At 37.6% G+C, this 21,587-nt stretch overlaps 1 protein-coding gene across 1 annotated transcript; it reads right to left on the minus strand.

Moving 5' to 3' along the window:
• Window positions 1–7,454: 7,454 nt before the first annotated feature.
• LOC131659262 (uncharacterized) lies at window positions 7,455–7,817 on the minus strand. The gene has a single exon (XM_058928473.1). The coding sequence runs from the start codon at window positions 7,815–7,817 to the stop codon at window positions 7,455–7,457; it is 363 nt and encodes a 120-aa protein (XP_058784456.1).
• Window positions 7,818–21,587: the final 13,770 nt, after the last annotated feature.

The raw sequence follows: 21,587 nt of genomic DNA on the forward strand, positions 1-21,587 counted from the left end.
GGCCGTGCACAACATTAGCTTCAGTCCTCCCACTATAGGGCTTCTTCGTAACACCAGAAGAAGTAGCCACCTGAATCTTCCCACTTCGGATGCCACTTTCAACATGTTCCCCAGTCAATATCAAGTCAGTAAAGCCAGGTGATGAACTTCCTAGCAAATAACTGTAAAATGGACCAGTCAACATACCCATGAACATATCTATCAACTCCCTATCAACAAGAAGAGGTTGAACTCTGCCAGCCAAGTCTCTCCATTTTTGAGCATACTCCTTGAAACTTTCTCTCGGACCCATGGACATGCTCTGCAGTTGTGTACGAGTCGGTGCGAGATCATAATTATATTGGTATTGCATGTAGAAAGCAACAGCTAAGTCCTCCCAAGTACAGATATTGGTACCCTCCAGTTGATAGTACCATTCGAGTTTAGTTCCTGACAAACTCTCTTGGAACAAGTGAATCCACAACTTCTTGTCAACGGTGTGAGGTTGAATCTTCCTCACATATGATTTTAGGTGCAGTTTGGGACAAGAGACTCCATCATACTTTGCAAAGGTCGGAGTTTTGAACTTTGGAGGGATCACGACTCCTGAGATGAGCCCTGGTTCCTCAAAGTCTAGCCCTGGTATCTTCTGGATTTCCATAGCCTTCATTCGTTCCTCCAACTGTCTGTACTTATCCTCCGGATACTCTTCGTCATAATAGTACTCCTCCTCTTCCTCGTATTTCTTGACAGAACTGTTGTTACTCTTTGCATCAGTCTTGATGCTAACGCTATCCTCATGGTCGTCGTCTTTGTGGGTTTCAACTTCCTTGGCCCTTTTGAGAAGGCCTCTAAACTTTCTTCCCAAGCTGAAGACGCCTACCTGCTTCTTGGTCTTCTTCTCCTTCTTAGTAAGAAGGGATTTCAGCTCATCTTGTCCCTTGGAAAAGTTCAGGATCAAAGCTTGGAACTCAGCATTCTGAGCTTGGAGATTCTTGACGAATTGTTCGAGATCTATTTCCTTACTGAAATAAACAGCGGAAAAATGAGAGACCTGTTTTATAAAACCTGTAATGCAATGCCATGAATGCCATGTGTATGCATGCAATGTTTTCAAGGAGTTAAAGGATTTTTAACACATATTTAAAGAATAAGAAGAAACAAAACAAATTAGTAACTCAGTTGAAAACCAATACATCATAAGTTTTATAGTTACATCAAAAGGCACTAAAAATAATAAACAAAAACAAAAGTAAATAGAAATCAATCTTCAAGCCGACGCTTCCTTTTCAGACCCCTGATCTCTTCCTTATGAGCTTTGATCATTTCATTCCTTTCCTGCACAAGTCTGTCAATCTCTTGTTCCCATGAATATATTTGATCTGGAGAGATTAAATCTTCAATCTTCCATTTACGGGAGAAATAGTCAAGCATACCTTCTCGCTCTTTAGCATCAGCCACTAACACTGCTTTTTCAGCCTCAACCTCACGTAAGCGCTTTTCAAGATAAGATTTTTCTTGTCTTAAGAAAGCAACAGTGGCAGCAAGGTCTTCGTCCGGAGCGGATACATAAGGCTCCACTTCTACAGGAATGACTAGAGGAGTAATCCTTGGAACTACATGTGTGTCAGATGGATATGGTATTCCAAACTCAACGACTCGGTCATAAATCCATCTAAAATAGAGATCTTAAGGAATATAGTTTCTTATTCCCAAATCTCTTATACCCCCCTTTTTTACCTTGTACCAAGCTAAAAAAAAACGACCCTTCTTTCCGGTTGTATCTGAATCGTAGTCGAAATTTTCTGCACTAAGGTATATGGAACATGGCTTATCTTTCAAAGCAAAACCAAACTGATGTCGAGCAAGGATAGGATTGTAAGTGATTCCCCCTCGGGTACCAAGAAGAGGCACATTAGGGAATTCTCCGTAATGATCAAATAACTGGGTCCCCTCAAACTCTTTTTGGTACCAAATGATGTCATCATAGGAAAGCTTCATAATTCTCTGAATCCAAGTCAAACCTTCTTCATTCCTTATCACTGATTGGGGTAAGTGAGAAATAAACCACTTATGCAGAAGAGGAACACATCCGAGAACACAACCTTGTCTTTTCAACACTCAAGCTTGGATAGAATGTAATAAATCACCAAGTAGAGTGGGGACAAGATTCTTGCTAAGGAAGATCTTAATAGCAGCCCTATCAACAACTTTGTCGCAACGGTTAAACAAAACTTGTCCATATATCAGCAGGGTTAGAACACTCTCCAAAGCATCCATGCTTAAGGCTTTAGAAAAAATCTTGGCCTTCTCGTATAAGAAGTCAATAGGTATCCCAGAATAGTCTCTTCTATTAACCCAGACCTTATTAATCTCTGACCTTGGTAAGTGTAATGCAGCAGCAATGTCTTCTAATTTAGGACCTCCTTCTTCACCTGTGTAAGGAATTTGATCAGGTACGGGAATGTCCATTATGTGAGAAAACTCTTCCAATGTTGGTACCAGTTGAAAATCTCTATAAGTAAAACAGTGGAGGAAAGGATCACATCATAGTATTGAGGAGTGCTTCATCCACTTTGGTTCTTACCAAACTTATCAGTTTGTTGAGAGACTCGGTAAGGACGAGAGAACCAGTAATATCATCACATAAAATCCTTAATATAGTAGGTACTTTCTTGAAATTGAGAAAGAAAAGTTTACGGACTTGGATTTCCATGTTCAGGTGACCTACAAAACAAAGCATGGTTAAAAACTTTTACCTCCTTGAAATGGGTTAGTCATGTTATGAATGCATGTATGCATGATGCATCATAGAAAAAAAATCCACACAAATCAAACAATTTTTTTTGGTTTAATGCTTGCATGGAGTATGACCAGGTGAGGTACCCTTCCCAAGGTACTTCTATGGATAAGAGTGAATTTAGTAACAAGGTTCTACCAGTTACTCAAAATTGTCAGCCCCTCTAAAGCACCCTCGGACATGATACATTTGCATCATGCAATGATACTTTAAGAAAGAACCTATTTGACTTGTAGTATCGGGTAGCGACTAGGCCCTCAACATTTGTCAAGAGTAGCCCCCCACTACGTCCTAAAGGCCAAGATGGGTTAAAGGGTAACTAAAGGTCCTTAAGCTCCGGCGCACCCAAAGGTATATACATAGACCTCCCTCATTTGATCAAGGTGTGCATATATCTATGGAGTCCTAACTTAAGTGTGAACTTCATATTGACTCATCTCCCACATATGTGAAAGAGGTCGCCATGACTATGCCACTCTTATCTTAAGTGTACTTGAATCCGGGTATAGGATTCGTCCTTCATTTAATTCCCAAGCAACCTTTAAAAGTAAAGCAATCAAAATAAACAAATTGGTGATCTAAGCCCTAAGGTAAACCCCTCTTTAAAGACTCCCCAGCAGAGTCGCCAGTTCTGTAACTCAGAACTGACTTTTATCTTTGTAAGCAACCAATGTTGCGGTGAGCAAGAGTCGCCACCGACTTTTATTTTGTCCAACATATTGGAAGGGTAAAAAGAATAGAAAAAGACCCTTTCTTAAGAAAACAGGCTCGGGGAGGGGGGTAGATTATGAAAAGGGAAGGTGTAAGCATCCTTTTCATCCGTAGTTGTCTACGGGCTCTTAATTTACTTAGCTCATGTTTGTTTTGTTTGATTTAAATTGAAAAGGGACTTAAGGACTTTAGTGTAAATGCGTAACCTTAGTCTTTGAAAAAAAGTTTTTTAATCGAGCTAGGCATATTAAGAGCACTACCCTAAATTAGTCTTTTTCTATGCTTTTTATCCTTCCAAGAAAGGGGTAGGGCTATCCTTACCATTTAGGGTAGGTAGTCTTATTGATTGGATGTTCGGGACAATCGAAGGGTCATCGAGGTCGTTGAAAGCAACAGGTAGAGGTACCTTTAGAAATAATCGAAGGGAAAATCATCGTTTCGTAGGCAACCATTTGAGGGACTAGATCATATATTTTCGTAGGCAACTTTGAGGGTCATCGAGGGACTTATGATCTTTACGATGATTTCTTAACCGTTGGGACTTTTGCTAGTAGGTACCTCCACGTTCGAGGGACACGATCTTATAATCGAAGGCAACTAAGAGGGGTGTACCCTAAGGATGAGTGAGTGCAAGTGTGTTGGATTCGATTATAATTTATCTTGTATTTTTAGTGAGCTAACGTTTGATTCAGTCTTACCATACACGCCCTAATTTAAGGATACATCTAACACAATATATATAATAAAATGCGGAAATTAAAAGTGCGGGAAAGTAAAGAGACTCATTTAAATATTTACATTTTGACCTATATACATTCTAATATCTAAAAAGCAATAAAATAAACAAAACATGCGCCATAAACGGGATTTCGAGATGAGAGAAGAAATCAGAAGAAAGTGAAATGATGGTTAATTAGCAAATTAAAATTAAATTAAGACTACTTGATTAAATCCTAAATTTAGAACTAATTACTAAGTTATTTAATAAATTAACTAAACTAAATCTATTAAATTAATTAAATTCTAAATAAAAAGTTATATTTAAAATTATTAAGACCTAAATGGAATCCCCTAATTTTATTTAATTAACTAATTAAACCTAAATTGACTAAATTATTTATCTAAAAACAAATTAATTTACTTAGTAAAAAAAATCTAATCCTAAGTTAAATTGTGGTTAATTAGTGGTTAGACATAATAAAAGAACAATCATAAAATTATAATTAAATTTTTTTAGCAAAAGGGCGCTTGATCCAGTGTGACAGGGTCCTGAGGGTGCATCATGGGTTGCGCTTCCAGGGACGTCAGATCTGGCTTGGGTTTGGATCTGAGGGCTGATGCGTGAGACCCCATGATGGTCGCTCATAGAGGCGCAACACGTGATCTGTGGAAAACAAACAAATGAAAAAAAATTGGAGGACGCTGGGATCGAACCCAGGTCCTCTTGTTCACAAGCATGCAACGATAACCAACTGGGCTGCGCATTCAAGTTGTTCAATTATTGGAGATCAAACATTAAATATTAAAAAACGCGTTAGTTGGTGGAATTCAAAGGGAAGTCAAGAATGGGTCCCACGTTCACACGCGAAAACCAATCACCTTTCGTTCTTTTGCCACGCACGCGAGTCAAGAAGTTAGCAACACTGTTCATCATCTTCTTCCTTTGTTCCTGCGGATTTTCCTGCGGAATTAGCCATGCTTTTTCTTGCGGATTCTCCTGCGAGTTCATCACTTCCAAACCTGCAAATTTAAAAAACGCAAACAAACGACAAAGCGAACAAACTACCGGCCCAGATCGACTAAAAAAATTCCCCTGAGTTCAAATATGCAGTCGTTTTGATCTGAAAAGGCACGAAACATGGAATACGAAGACGCTCAAACTTGGTGCCCTAACCATGGCGCCTTTGCGTTCTTACGTGGAAGCTCTGTTTTAAGGGTTCAAGTCTTTTCTAAATCACGCCCATAACTCATTCAAATTGTCAAATTGCGTTATAACATTAAAACATATGTAAAACGAAAATCAAGCAATATGTCAAAATATGAACCATGATATATGAGCATATATGCAGTATGGATGTCATGCATCCGTCCACACTCACCCCAAATTACCTCAGAAAGATGATTGGATGATTAGTTGGTGTTGAATGGGTCTGTAAACCTGAAAACAAAAGTAGTGTTTTCTTGAGATTTTTTGGAGTTTTGAGCTATGCTTGAGAGGCTAGGGTTTCGTGGTCTTGGAGGCTGCAATGCTTAGGTACTTATATGGGACGAATTAGGGTTGAAAGAAGTGGAACAAAATCAAGCTTTGAATGAAAGAAATATTTGATTTGAAGAATATATGAAAACTTTCTAATTCAAGCTCCAATCTATTTTCCACACTTTTTTTTACGTGTAATTTGGCTTTGTTGAGTGAATTGGGTCTAGATTCAATGAATGGCAAGATTTGTATGATTTTATTTTATTTTATTTTGATTTTATTTGATTTATTTTGATTTAATGTGAATAAAATCAAGGATAAATGAAATAATATCATAAAATAAATAAAATTTGGATCTTGGGCCCTCTATAAGCTTAAAATTTCGTGGGTGATTCAAAAGTTATGGCCCATTACTCAAAAATATGAAATTTGTCAATTAAGGCATTATGCATTTCTCAAATTTCGCCCAACTTGCACCAATCATAACTCATTCAATTTTTATCCTATGAAGGTCTTCTAGGACTTTTTGGAAAGCTCAATATGTCCTCTACAAGCCACTTTGGAAGCTTTTTTGCATTTGGAGATTTTATCTTGAAGTTATTGGCCCTAGAAAAAAACAACTTTTTGTGAACCTTTAAAGGGACCTGTAATGTTTTTGCTCATATCTCTTATGCTGAAGCATTTCCTGACCTTGGGCCCAACATAAAAGTTGTAGGGAATTTAATTTCCTTGAGAATGAGCTTTGGTTTGGAAATTTCTGATGAACCATGTGGGAGATATGATCAGTCAAAGTTCAGTAGACTTTCTCCTTAAAACCCTAATTTAGTAACTTGGACTTTTGTTGATTTTTGAGCTTTCCTTGATGAATCATGATCAACCCTTGATCAAATGATGAATAGTATTTCAAGAGGTTGACGTTGATAAAAAATCAGGTGTTTTGGCTATGATTTGACCATAGTTGACTTTTAGGTTTAAACTAGTCGACTGTTGATCATTTGAGCTATTGAATGAGCAATCTTGTGATTCAAAGCTTTGAATTTTGGTATGAGGATACCCTGGGTCCTATAGGATACCATAAAGTCCATTTGAAGCCTTAGAAGTTCAGTTTCCTTGAAAAGAATCACAACCCTAATTTTGGGCCATGTCACTTAGGAGACGCTTTTATCTGGTGAAAACCTTGAATACTCTTGGGCAATTGAGGATTTTTGAGTATGAGGAGACCAATTGTCTTGAACTATAGTGGGCAAATTTTGGGGTATGACAGTTACGCCTTGTAAAAACGGAAGATCAACGTCCCTCTCATGATCTTCAAGCATCTCACAGAAGCTGTTATGACCTCTCGCCGTGGCAAACCCTTCTATCTTTCTTATGGAGGACTCTTGTCCCATATCTTTGTCAAACTAGGGGTAGCTAGAAGGTTGCGCATAACAGGGTCTTTTGATGCTTTCGAGGCTGAGAGTTGCCCCTTGCTAAGCCTGGAGGACTTGCATCTTCGGGTTAATTAAAGAAACCTTGAAGACTTTGTAGGCTTTTTATTTTGTTATCTTTTGGTAATGTTTTAATGTTATTTTGGCTTTGCTATATTAGCCCCTTTTGTAATTTAGGCTTGAACATGTTAGCCACCTTTATCTATGAACATCTTTTCTGGGTTTATATGTTGACTTGAACATATCCTCTTTTGCTTACTTTATACTGCAAATCTGCTAAGAATGAAGCCATCTTGATGAAATATTATCCATATTAGCCGTAACGTTAATCTTTAATTCGCTACATTTTCGCGATCTTAACTTCAGGCATAACTGGCTTGTATCTTTTCAGATACTTTCCGTTTACTTTTAGAATCCTACGATCCTCTGCCAGTTCCTTTATTTCGTAAGCATTATTTGAAAATACTTTTAAAATTCGAAAAGGGCCATCCCAATGTGGAGACCATTTCCCTAAAGCCTGATTCTTTCGATCTATAGGCAAAATGACTTTCCAAACGACATCATTATTAACAAACACTTTACCTTTCACCTTTTTGTTATACGCTCTCGATACTCTTTCTTTTTGCCTCTTTATCATCTCCAATGCTCGCAATCTTTCTTCATCCAGATCAACCAATTCATTCATCATCAATTCCCAATACATGTTTGGGGAAATTTCCTCTTATTTCTGAATTCTGACTGATTGCAGATATATTTCGACTGGTAGTACTGCATCATGTCCAAATGTGAGTTGAAATGGCGTAGTGTTGGTTGCTTCTTTGGGTGATGTTCGTCAAGCCCAAAGTGCTTGGTCTAAAGTTTTATGCCAATTCTTAGGTTTCTTCCCTACATGTTTTGTAGATGTTGTTGATTGGCTGTAATTTTTGGTAAAACTGATTGTGGCTCTATCTTGTCAAAAACAGTGTCATGACATACTTTCTGTTGTTGTGATGTGCTTCCTAATGCAGGCCTTTACCTGATGTCAAGGCCGATGTCATGACATTCGCAGCTGTTTGCTATTTTATATTACTACTTATGATTGTATGATCTGTTAAGACCTTATGCGCTATATTTGGTAATAATGGATTCTGATCTGGTTCAAGGACGTCTTGGATGATTACTATTATCAGTTCCTTGTATAATGGAGATTTGTTTTAATTAGGGCAAAAACTATTTTGTGGATCCAAAGGCCCATTTGCTGTATTGTCTGAAGGGTATTTAATCCGTGTAGGAGCTGCTGTTGCCGTCAGGGTTTTTTGGTTGAAAAACTGTTAGAGTTCTTTTTGTTTTAGTTTTCTCGTTGTGTTTTCTTGTAAGCCAAACAATCATCATGATGATTGTCTTGGTCTAGGCGTTTTTGTTTTGAGTTGTAAAAAGTACTCAAAGCTTTTAAGCAAGAGTACTATTGTTCTTGATCAAAGCTTTTAAGCAAGATCAAGGTGTGTTTTGAAGAGTGTCTTCTTTTGCTTTTCGTCTGTTAGTTTTTCATCACTGCTGTGATTGAGGGGGAGTGAGTAGGAGCTCTGGTCTAGCTGTTTAGATTGAAGTTGCATTGGGTAGATATTAAGTGAAAGGCGTAATATTGAGTTGTATTACCTTGAATTAATATTACTTATAGTGGACTTCCTCCCTGGCTTGGTAGCCCCCAGATGTAGGTGTGTTTGCACCGAACTGGGTTAACAATTTTCCTGTGTTGTTTACTGTTTACTCTTTGTTTATTTGTTTGAAAACATTCAGATAATGATGTCGTGACATCCTGTAAGACATCGCGTGTCTGAGTCCAGAATTTCAATTGGTATCAGAGCAGGCACCCTGCCTGTTTTTACTGGGTGAGATCTAGGGAAAGTATTTTCTGGTTCGATGGACAAAGAAGGTGGTGGATTTATAATGAGACCACCCATTCTGGATGGCTCTAATTATGATTATTGGAAACCTCTCATGGTGGCTTTTCTGAAATCTGTGAACAGCAAAGCATGGAGAGCTGTGAACAAAGGATGGGAACATCCGGTTATTACTGATAAAGATGGGAACAAAACTCTTAAACCAGAGGAAGATTGGGACAAAGATGAAGAGGCATTGGCGCTTGGCAACTCTAAAGCCCTAAATGCTTTATTCAATGGAATTGACAAAAATATATTCAGACTGGTTCACCAGTGTGAACTAGCCAAAGATGTCTGGGATATCCTAAAGACTACTCATGAGGGCACCTCCAAAGTGAAGATGTCAAGACTTCAACTGCTAACTACAAAATTTGAAAATCTAAGGATGAGGGATGATGAAAGTATTAAGGATTTTCATATGAATTTACTCGATATTGCTAATACCTCAGGAGCTTTGGGAGAAAAAATGTCTGATGAAAAGTTGGTGAGGAAAATTCTTAGATCCCTACCTAAGAGATTTGATATGAAAGTTACAGCTATAGAAGAGGCACAGGACATCAGCAGTATGAAGGTAGAGGAGTTAATTGGATCTCTTCAAACCTTTGAGATGGGAATCAATGAAAATTCTGAAAAGAAGAACAAAAGCATAGCCTCTGTGTCCAACTCTCGAGAGGAAGTAGAGGAAAGTAGTGAAGAGAATCTATCTGAATCTATAGCTATGCTTGGCAAACAATTCAACAAAATTATAAGAAGAATGGATCAAAAGCCAAGACCTAATGTCAAGAACATCTCATCTGACATCAGTAGATCTTATGACTCTGGCAGAAGAGATAAACCAGAAGAAAAATACAATCACAGTAAAGGGATTCAATGTCATGGATGTGAAGGGTATGGACATATTAGAGCTGAATGCCCTACCTATCTCAAGAAACAAAAGAAAGGATTGTCAGTCTCCTGGTCTGATGAAGATTCTGAGAGTGATTTTGAAGAAGAATCAGCCAAACATGTCACAGCCCTGACTGGAGTTTACAACTCAGATGAAGACTCTAGTGAAGATGAGCTATCCTTTGAAGAACTGGCAACCTCCTACAGAAAGCTCTGTATCAGAAGTGCTGAAGTATGTCAACAAGGTGAAAAGCAGAAGAAATACATAGCCCAGTTGGAGGCTGATAACAAAGAGCTTAATGAAACTATATCTGAACTGAATGATGAAATTATCCTGTTACAATCCAAACTTGATCAGATGTCTAAATCAGTAAAAATGTTGAACAATGGCACGGATATGCTGGAGGAGATCTTGCAGGTTGGAAAAAGTTCAAGAGATATGTCTGGCATAGGATTTGTCAGTGCAAAGAAATATGTCCAAGATAGTAGCAGAACTAAACCTGAAGCTGAGATGTCGAAGCCGATGTCAAAACATGTGACTCAACATCACGAGAAAGGTGAAATGAAGAGAAAGTTTCAAAGATGGAGATGTCATTACTGTGGAAGATTTGGACACATTAAGCCTTTTTGCTTCAGACTATATGGATATCCAGATCAAGCTCCTTTTTACAAACCTAAGCAGATCATGCCCATTCAGAAGCAACAATGGAAACCTAAAAGTATGGCTTTAATAGCTCATACATCTCTTAGAGTTTCAGCCAAAGAAGACTGGTATTTTGATAGTGGATGCTCCAGACACATGACAGGACTCAAGAATCTGCTTGTTGATATCAAGAGTCATTCTACTAGTTATGTAACCTTTGGTGATGGAGCTAAAGGTGAAATCAAAGGAGTTGGAAAATTAGAGTGTTCAGGAGTGCCAAATTTAGAAGATGTTCTATTGGTCAAAGACCTGACTGCCAATCTTATAAGCATCAGTCAACTCTGTGACCAAGGATACCAAGTCAACTTCACTAAAGATGAGTGTGTGGTTACTAATGAAGAAAAGGAAGTAGTAATGAGGGGTGTCAGATCCAAAAATAACTGCTTCTTGTGGGTGTCTCAGGAATCCAGCTATTCTACTATATGCTCTAAAGAAGAAGAAGCAAAGCTATGGCACCAAAAACTTGGTCATCCTTATCTAAGAGACTGGGCAGGCAGTGCTGATAACAGAAAAAGAACTTCAGGAGGATGTTCCCTCTTGGGAAGTAGCTGTTCTCAACTGGTTTGGATGAAACAGATGTTATCAGAATACAATGTCACACAAGATGTCATGACATTATATTGTGACAACTTAGGTGCCATCAACATTTCAAAGAATTCCATCCAGCACAGCAGGACCAAGCATAGTGATATTAGACATCACTACATCAGAGATCTTGTTGAGGACAAAATAATTGGCTTGGAACATGCTGCCACAGATCTTCAACTTGCTGACAGTTTTACAAAAGTCTTAGATGCAAATAAGTCTGAAAATCTAAGAAACAAATTAGGCATTTGTCTTTGTGAAAGATTATGGCAATTAATTGAGAGTGGGGCCAGCACTATTTCTCTCTCCAAATCTTGGATATCATTACACATTAAAGTGTATTTTCCCCCCTTCTTGCAAGTTACTCAAACGGTTTCCATTCCTCCACAACCTCTCCTCCACACTCACGCTATCTCACTGTGTTCCTGCATTCATCACTCCTTACCCAGCCTCTCATTTTCTCTCACCATGTCTCAGAGTCCTTCCTCAAAGAAATCTTCTCCCATCTCTGAAACAGCATCAGGTTCTAGGGCACCAAATGTTGTGAGCAATCAAGATGTTGTGCTGGATGTTGTGCCATTGAACTCTGTCCCTCCTTCCGATTCTGCTCGCAGTCAACCAAGAAAGATGCATGCAAGAAAATCAACCGGAGGATCTGTCCCAGAAACCTTTTCTGTCCAGCATAGAGAGGGCACTTCCTATGTTCATAATGCGATTGCAAATATGGTCACCAGAATCTTGAATGAAGGGCACAAAGTTGAAGGAATTTCTGTTCCTCTAGCCCAAATGCCTGCTTCTGGTGATGATCAAGGTGTGCAAGATGATGAGACCCCTGTTGATAAAGATGTTAAGACAACTGTTGATAATGATGAGACATCTGCTGAGAAAAATGATGAGACTCCTGTTACTAAGGATGTTGAGACATCTGTTAATGAGACCCCTGTTGCCAAAGATGTTGAAACATCTGAAGCTATCAATGTTGAAGCATCTGATTCCAAAGATGATGAGACTCTTGCTCCTGAGAAAGATGAAGAGGTTCCTGCTGTTCCTGCTAAGAAAGATGAAAACCCTAATGTGCATGATGTGGTGGATCTAGATGAACTTGATGATCCTATTGATATTGCTGATGATGACCTCATCTCCAGCATCTCCAACAGGGTCAAGGCTCGTAAGGGAAAACAAGTCTGTGAGCAACATTCTTTCAAGCCACAGGTTACTCCTCTGAAGACTGTTACTAAAGAAAAAATAAAGAAAGTCCCTACTGGACCCTCAAAGACTGGAAGCAAAGTTAGTGTGAAGAAGAGGAAGGAAAGAAGCATTTCTGACTCTGAAGCTGATGTCCCAAGTGATGTCCCTGACATCCCCTCCAAGAAGAAAATTGCTGTTACTAAATCTGCTACAAAGGTCCGTGATGTTCCTTTGGATAACATATATCTGCACTATGCTTCCAATGCAATCCAGTGGAAATTTGTGTATCAAAGAAGGCTGGCCCTTGAAAGAGAGTTAGCAAATGATGCTCTGGAGAATCAAGAGGTAATGCAGCTCATCAAAACTGCAGGTTTGATTAAGACTGTTTCTCAATTCTCTAAATGCTATGAAATGCTTGTGAAAGAGTTTATTGTCAATTTATCTCAAGACTGTGCTGATGGTAGAACAGATGATTTTCATAAAGTTTATGTTAGAAGAAAATGCATAGAGTTCTCCCCTGCTGTTATCAATCACTTTCTAGGTAGAAATGCTGAAGCTCAACCTGAGCTTGAAGTAACTGATAATGAGGTCTGCAACACCATCACTGGGGGTAAGGTGAAAAAGTGGCCCATCAAAAGCAAACTGTCTGCTAGTCTCTTGACTGTTAAGTATGCTCTGCTGCATAAAATTGGTTCTGCCAACTGGGTGCCCACCAATCACACCTCTACCATTGCTGTTGGTTTAGGAAGATTCATTTATGCTATAGGGACCAAGACTGTGTTTGACTATGGAACCTATATTTTTGACCAGACTATGAGACATGCAGGTACCTCTGCTACTAAGCTTCCTATTGCCTTTCCATCCCTAATATGTGGAATCATCCTAAAGCAATACCCTGGCATCTTGAAAGCTAAAGATTCTGTTTGCAAAAGGGAAAGTGCTTTGACTTTTCACTACAAGCTGCTTCAAAGGACTGATGCCTCAACATCTGCTGGGACATCTCAAACTAGCAAGTCTGTGACCAAAGCCTCTCTTATAGCTGAGCTGAAGGAGACCTGCAAAGAGCTGGAAAATAGGAAGATGAAGCTTGAACAGCTTATACTCAGTCTTGAGCAGTCTGCTGATAGTGATGATGATCATGCTGCTGGTGGTGATGGTGAGAAGATGAATGATGATATGGATGCTGATAGTGAGGATGAATATAAGTCTAGTAGCTCCAGTGATGAAGAGATGAGTGAGGAGGATGATGATGGTACTGCTGGCTCTGAAGATTAAATCTTCATTTGGTGCTTGGCTCCTTTTGTGGCTAAAAAGGGGGAGTAGTGTGTGTTTTTGGTTGTGTTGATTGTAATGGTTGTAATGGTTATCTTATTGTTCTGGTGATCTTTTGGTTTTTTACTTGGACATGGTTTTTTTTTTGTTCCCTTTATTTGGGTGTTCTCTGGTTCTCCCTAACAATGACAAGTGGTTTCTGTAACAATTGATTAAGTAGTTGTTTTTTTTTGGTGATTAATCAAGTTGAATCAAGTTGCTGCTGTTTTTCTTACAGAATTTATTTTTCTGTTGTTGGCTGCTGTATGCTCTGGTATCTGCTTTGCATCTATTAGTGTTTTAGCCAAAAATTCGCCAAAGGGGGAGTTTGTAGATGTTGTTGATTGGCTTTAATTTTTGGTAAAACTGATTGTGGCTCTATCTTGTCAAAAACAGTGTCATGACATACTTTCTGTTGTTGTGATGTGCTTCCTAATGCAGGCCTTTACCTGATGTCAAGGCCGATGTCATGACATTCACAGCTGTTTGCTATTTTATATTACTACTTATGATTGTATGATCTGTTAAGACCTTATGCGCTATATTTGGTAATAATGGATTCTGATCTGGTTCAAGGACGTCTTGGATGATTACTATTATCAGTTCCTTGTATAATGGAGATTTGTTTTAATTAGGGCAAAAACTATTTTGTGGATCCAAAGGCCCATTTGCTGTATTGTCTGAAGGGTATTTAATCCGTGTAGGAGCTGCTGTTGCCGTCAGGGTTTTTTGGTTGAAAAACTGTTAGAGTTCTTTTTGTTTTAGTTTTCTCGTTGTGTTTTCTTGTAAGCCAAACAATCATCATGATGATTGTCTTGGTCTAGGCGTTTTTGTTTTGAGTTGTAAAAAGTACTCAAAGCTTTTAAGCAAGAGTACTATTGTTCTTGATCAAAGCTTTTAAGCAAGATCAAGGTGTGTTTTGAAGAGTGTCTTCTTTTGCTTTTCGTCTGTTAGTTTTTCATCACTGCTGTGATTGAGGGGGAGTGAGTAGGAGCTCTGGTCTAGCTGTTTAGATTGAAGTTGCATTGGGTAGATATTAAGTGAAAGGCGTAATATTGAGTTGTATTACCTTGAATTAATATTACTTATAGTGGACTTCCTCCCTGGCTTGGTAGCCCCCAGATGTAGGTGTGTTTGCACCGAACTGGGTTAACAATTTTCCTGTGTTGTTTACTGTTTACTCTTTGTTCATTTGTTTGAAAACATTCAGATAATGATGTCGTGACATCCTGTAAGACATCGCGTGTCTGAGTCCAGAATTTCATGTTTCTTTATCAAACCTATTATTACTTTATTGGCTGCTTCGACTTGTCCATTTGCTTGAGCATAATAAGGTGTGGAAGTGAGTAACTTGAATCCCATTTCTTTAGCAAATTCTTGCATCTTTCGACCAGTAAACACCGATCCTTGGTATGTGGTTATACTCTTTGGGATTCCAAATCTATATAATATATGTCTTTGAATGAATTCAATCACAGCCTCTTTGTCCACGTTGGCTAGTGGTATTGCTTCGACCCATTTGGTAAAATAATCTATTCCTACCAATATATATCTCTGACCTTTAGATGAGGTGGTTCGAATTTCTCCAATTAAATCTAGTGCCCAACCTCTGAAAGGCCATGGCTTGATGATTGAACTCAATTCATTAGCAGGAGCGTGTTGGATACTTGCGTGTACCTGACATTCCTGGCAACCCTTGGCGAATTCTATGTAATATTTTAACATAGTAGGCCAATACATTCCATATCGAAACAACAACCATTTCATTTTGTGCCCAGCTTGATGAGCTCCACACGCTCCACTATGTACATTTGAAAGTGCTACATAAGCTTCTGCTTCGCCAAGGCATTTTAGCAAAACCCCTTCAGGGGTTTTCCTGAACAATTCGTTCCCCATAAGGAAATATGACAAGGCTTTGTATTTCACTTTCCTTTATGTATCTGTCGAAGGATCTTTCAAGTAATTAACAATCGGACTCCTCCAATCAGTATCTTCTAGAGAATCTATGTTTAATACTTCGAATTATTCCTCATTGGCGAAGCCCAGTTGTGTATTCTCTAGATCGGTTGGAGACAATCTTGTTGCCATTGGCTTTCCTCTTACTTCAATTAATTCTTCCAACTTTTCCTTTGACACTTTATACCCTAAAGCTAGTTGCGCCAAGTCATTTTCTTCCTGATTATTTATCCTTGGGACGTGCTTCAAATCCACGTATTCAAATTTTTTGAGCAGCCTATTCGTCATGACAAAGTACATGATCAAATTTTCTTTAATACATTTGTATTTGTAACTTGGTGGGAGAACTGACTTTTTTGAAATGTTGCGGATAGCAAGAGTTGCCACCGACTTTTATTTTATCCAATATATAGAAAGGCTAAAAGAACAAGAAAAGACCTTTTAAAAAGATTTTGAGTTCGGGGGTAGGTTATAGAAAGGGAAGGTGTAAACACCCTTTGTATCCATGGTTATCCATGGGCTCTTAATTGCTTAGCTCACTTTTGTTTTCAAAATGTTTGAAGTGTTGTGTGTGAATAAGAAAAAGACTTTGTTTAAGGACTTTAGCTTGTAAATGAGCGTAGCCTCGTTTTGAAAATATTTGAAAATAAGTGGGAAAAAGAGATTGGAATTTTGAATTTGAATTTGAATAGAGCAAGCAATCAGGAGCACCTACCCTAAGTTAGAAAAATTGTTCTTTTAGCTTTTCAGTTTGAAAGGGCTATCCATACCATAGGAGGGTAGGAAGTCCCTTCATTGGATGTAAAGGGTCATCGAGGAAGTATCGTTCACCATAAACCTGTCCCTACCATATAGAGGGTAGGTAGTCTTTAGGGAAGGATAAAATAGTCATTTAGGAAACAGGCGAGGATACCTTAGCAATGGGACAATCATCATTTACCAAGGCAACATCGAGGGATAAGATCATTTTTCTGTTAGACAACTTCGAAGGGACATATGATCTTATGATGATTTATGAACTGAGGGCAACATTTGCTTTAGGTATCCTCGTATTCGGGGGACTTGACTATTTTAGAATTTAAAGGCAAAAGGCAAAAGGCAACAGGCAACATAAGAAGGGTTACCATAAAGGCGTGTGTGTGGCACAATCATGTGGTTAAGTTCAGATATTTATCTTGTAAATAAGAGTGATACTAATTTATTTTAACAAGGCTTGCACTCCCTAGGATTACTAGCCACGCAGAAATATAAGGCAGAAATTAAAATGCAGAAAAGTAAATCCTGCACTATTACAAGGCTTCGGGATGGGGGATTACATAGCCAAAAACCCGGGGAAAAAGAAATTAAAATGCAGAAAGTAAAGGCGGGAATATAAACCCTAATTACTATTACAAGAAAACTTATTGCGACCTATACATAATTTCTAGAATTGAAATGGTGGAAAATAATAATTAAAGGCATACGACATACACAGAGTATGAGATGATAAGAGAATTCGCGGACAGGACAAGAATAAGGTTTGAAAAAGAGGTGCAATGCAAAGCCTAAACCTTAAAAGTCATTACTAAATTATAAACCTAAAATTAAATTAAGGTTAAATTTAAAAATTAAAAATTAAACTAAATATAAACCTAAAAATAGACAGTTAAAATTAAAATTGAAAACCTAAAAATAAAACTTAAACCTAAAATTAATTATTGTTAAGTTCGCCCAAAAATAGGGTTAAGGGTCAATGGAATATAAAGTAAAGAAGAGTGTGATAAACCCAAAAAAAACTTAAAGTGTCAACAACCTAATTAATTGACTAAATTATTTTACAACTAAATTACCCCAATTTTATTTTTTATGATTTTTATGGTTTTATGTGAAAAATTAGGGTTTATTGGTTGGTTAAAAGACAATAATTAATTCAAAGTAAAAAAAATAAAAAATAAAAGGAGAGAGGAAACAAACTAGGAGAGGTGCTGGGGATCCAGTGAAGTGGGCCTTTGATGGTCTATGGTGGAAATCACACTTTGATCACTTGGATTTGCCTTCGCTGGAGATCTGATGGTGGAGATGTGAGGGAACACCTGTTGCACCCCAAAATTTGCCCTCTTTATCCATACCATAAGTTATAAATGACGTTTATTTCGTCATTCGAAAATTGGAAGAAAAGTAATAAAGAGTTTTCGTTGCTTCTAAGACAATTTCGGTGCAAAGGTGTAATACGGTGAACTGACTTTATTTGAAATGTGCGGATAGCAAGAGTCGCCACCAACTTTTATTTTATCCAATTTATAGAAAGGCTAAAAGAACAGAAAAAGACCTTTTTAAAAGATGTTGAGTCTGGGGGGTAAGTTATACAAAGGGAAGGTGTAAAGCACCCTTTGCATCCATGGTTATCCATGGGCTCTTAATTGCTTAGCTCACTTTATTTTCAAAATGTTTGAATTGTTTGAAAAGTAGGGTGTGAATAGAAATTTAAATAAGAACTTTAGCTTGTAAATAAGCGTAGTCTTTTTGAATTTGATTTAGAAATGAGTGGAAAAAGAGTTTTGAATTTAAATCAGAGCAAGCAATTAATAGCAACTATCCTAAGTTTGAAAATATCGTTCTTTTAGCCTTTCGGGCGAAAGGGTCTATCCATACCATGAGAGGGCAGGAAGTCTTTCAATTGGATGTTGAAGGGTAATCGAGAATTAATTAGGTGATTCTAGATTAATTAGAAACTTGCACTCCCTAAATTACTAACCACGCAGAAAATAAAACAGTTAAAATAAAAGTTCCTACGTTATTACAATAAACACCTGCGGGCAGAAATTTAAAGGCGGAAATTTAAAGGCAGAAAATAAAAGGACCTAATTACTATTACATCAAAATTGAATAAGTGACCTATAGACCTTCTAGAATTTAAATAACAAAATTAAATAAATAAACAAATAAAAATGAAGGCAGAGAAAAAATAAAGGTGGGAATTAAAGTAAAGGCAACAATTAAAATAAAGGCAAAAATAAAAATAAAGGCAAAAATAGAATAAAAATAAATAATTAAAAAAACATGCGACATACAATGGAGTGGGAGATGAGAAGAGAATGCGCGTTTGGAGAAATTTAATGTTTAATTACAAAAAGCAAACCTAAGCCTTGAAAGTCAATGACTAAAAACTTAAGGGTAGAATCCTAGTTGACGGACAACACCTACCAAATACGTGATTTAGGGTTAGGGGGAAAGGTTGATGATAACCTAAAATTAACAAACCTAAAAATAATTAGCCTACAATTAAATTATTATCTAAAATAAAAATTAATTAATTAAACCTAAATTATTTAACCAATGAAGATTATTAAAATAAACCTTTAATTAAAATTATCTACTAATACTAATTCTATTAAAATAAATTTGTTATATAAAAAAGATTAAATTGGGTTTTTTAAAAAATAATTAAGAGAATAAAATAAAAAAAAACAAAGAAATCATAACTAAAAAACAATAATAAAAGAATAAAAAACCTGGGCGAGAATGATCTTCTGAGGCACGGCTCTGATGGTCCATGGTAGACCTGCATACTGGTGGGCGTTAGATCCATCTTTAAAATCATCCAAGGGTCTGGATGGGAAGGCACACCATATGTCTCCTTTGAGCTATGCGCACAGAATCCGCAAACTTGCTAATTCATAAAAATAATGTTGGAGCTGGGAATCAAACCAGCACCTTCTTGGATACATACATCCTTCCTCAGCCACTTGCACTGCACATGTTTTGCTGTTTAATGAATCCAAACAAATTATTAAATAGAAAAGCGTGTATTCAATTTGAAATTCAAAAACAAAGTCAAACGTGGGGCCCCTTGTGGTTTGAATGGACGAATCAGAATGAGAGGGAGTGGATTGGCTTTGTTGACTAACGAACAAGAGCTAGCCACGTGTGGAGAGAGAACCACAAGCGCTGACCAGCCAATAAGCGTGCACCGCAAGTGGGGCCAGAAGACACCTCATCATCTTCTTCCTTGGACGCTGCGGAATTTGCTGCGAATTTATCTGCTGAATTTCCTGAGGATCTTGTTGCAGTTCCTCACAACCGAACATTCCATCTCTAAAACCTGCAAAAACAATCAAACAAGATGCAAAAAGACCCCAGACCTACTAATTCAGATACTGCAAATCTAATGGTGTGATTAGCTTGGGCTGAAAAGGTCTGTAACCATGAAAACGCAAAGGTCGAAGCTTATGCCCTCAACAATGGTGATGTGCGATTTAACCCATGAAACTCACATGTGACACGTTAGACCTGTCCCTTTAGTATCCCAACAATGAATTGAGATGGTTGGAAGGCTTTGAAAGTCGCCTGAATCAAGATCCCCTCGTGCCCTAGTTTGGAGTGTTTTTGAACTTGGAAAACCCCTAGCCTTCTTTTTTAGATTTTTCGTCCCCTTGTTATGTGAATGATACCAGTATATATAGGAGAGCCTATTAGGTCAAGTAGAATGGAAAGAATCAATTGTTTTGATTTGAATGAAACATAACATGATTTTGTACCAATTCTTTCTATTTTAGGTCCAATTCTATTTCATGCATGTTTCTCCTTTAATATGGACCATTGGATGATGATTTTGATCTGATTTGAATCTATGAAAAAAGAATAATCATTATATAAATATTTTAGGATTTTATTTGATTTTTATTTGAAATTATTTGAATAAAATCAAATATAAATAAAATAATATCACAAAAATAATTATATCTTATGGGCTTTAAATCACGTGGATAGTTTGAAATTATAGGCCCATTTAGTTAAAAACTCAAAATTCTCCACTTTGCCTTTTGTGCATTTCCTCAAAATCGCCCAACTTGTGCAAGCCGTAACTCTCTCAATTTTTATCATATGGAGATGTTCTAGGACTTTTTGGAAATCCCAAGATGTCTTATTCAAGCCACTTTGGAACATATTTTTCATTAGGAAATTTTATCTTGATGATATTACTCCTGACAAAAAACAGCTTTTTGCGATCTTCTGGAAGGACCTGTAATGTATTGGCTCATATCTCTTATGCGGAAGCATTTCTGGATCTCGGACCCAACATCAAAGTTGTAGAGAATTTAATTTCCTTGAGATTGAGATTTGGTTGAGGAATTTTTGATAAAGTATGAGAGAGATACGATCAGTCAAAGTTGGGTTGACTTTTAGTTCAAAACCCTAAATTAGTAACTTAGACATTTGATGATTTCGGAGATATCCTTGATAAATCATGATCAATCCTTGATCAAGTTAAGAATTATACTCCATAATGAGGATGTTGAACAAAAATCAGAAGTTTTGACTGTGGTTTGACCATAGTTTGACTTTTAGGTCCACTAGTCGATTATTGATCGTTTGGGCCATTGAGTGAGCAATCTTTTGAATCAGAGCTTGAAAATTGGCATGAGGATCCTTTGAGGCATATGAGAGGTTATGAGGTCCACTTGAATTGTTAGAACTTGATTTTTCTTGAAGAGAAGCAAAAACCCTAGTTGTGGGTTGTTTGTTTAGGAGAGTGTGCATTCACTTAGATCTTGAGCTGTTGATACTTGGATGAGCTTGAGTATAAAATGTGGTGGGCAAATTTTGGGGTATGACAGCTGCCACTGTTCAATCTTCTTACACTTGAGGATGTAGATTGGCTTGTGTGCCTGTCGGAATCTGAAGGTGTAAGAGAATTGAACACTAGAATACCCAGGAATTTGCCCTAGCTGAAGTATGGACTTTTGTCGGAGATGGGCTTGAAGATGCCATCCAGGTGTTTGGAAAAGATGTATGATTGAGATGGGCTTAAAGATGCCATCCAGCTTGATAGAATTGAGAGATAGAATACGTCGCACGTTAGACCGTATCTGAAGGATATACTTAGGATGAGTCGTACGTTAGACTAGAGGATGGGTCGTGCGTTAGACCGGATCCAATTTGCATC

Source organism: Vicia villosa, linkage group LG3 (genome assembly GCF_029867415.1).
Source record: "Vicia villosa cultivar HV-30 ecotype Madison, WI linkage group LG3, Vvil1.0, whole genome shotgun sequence".
NCBI lineage: Eukaryota > Viridiplantae > Streptophyta > Magnoliopsida > Fabales > Fabaceae > Vicia > Vicia villosa.

Coding starts and splice junctions, on each gene's coding strand:
- LOC131659262 (XM_058928473.1), bottom strand. CDS start 7,817: ATGTATTGGGAATTGATGATGAATGAATTGGTTGATCTGGATGAAGAA.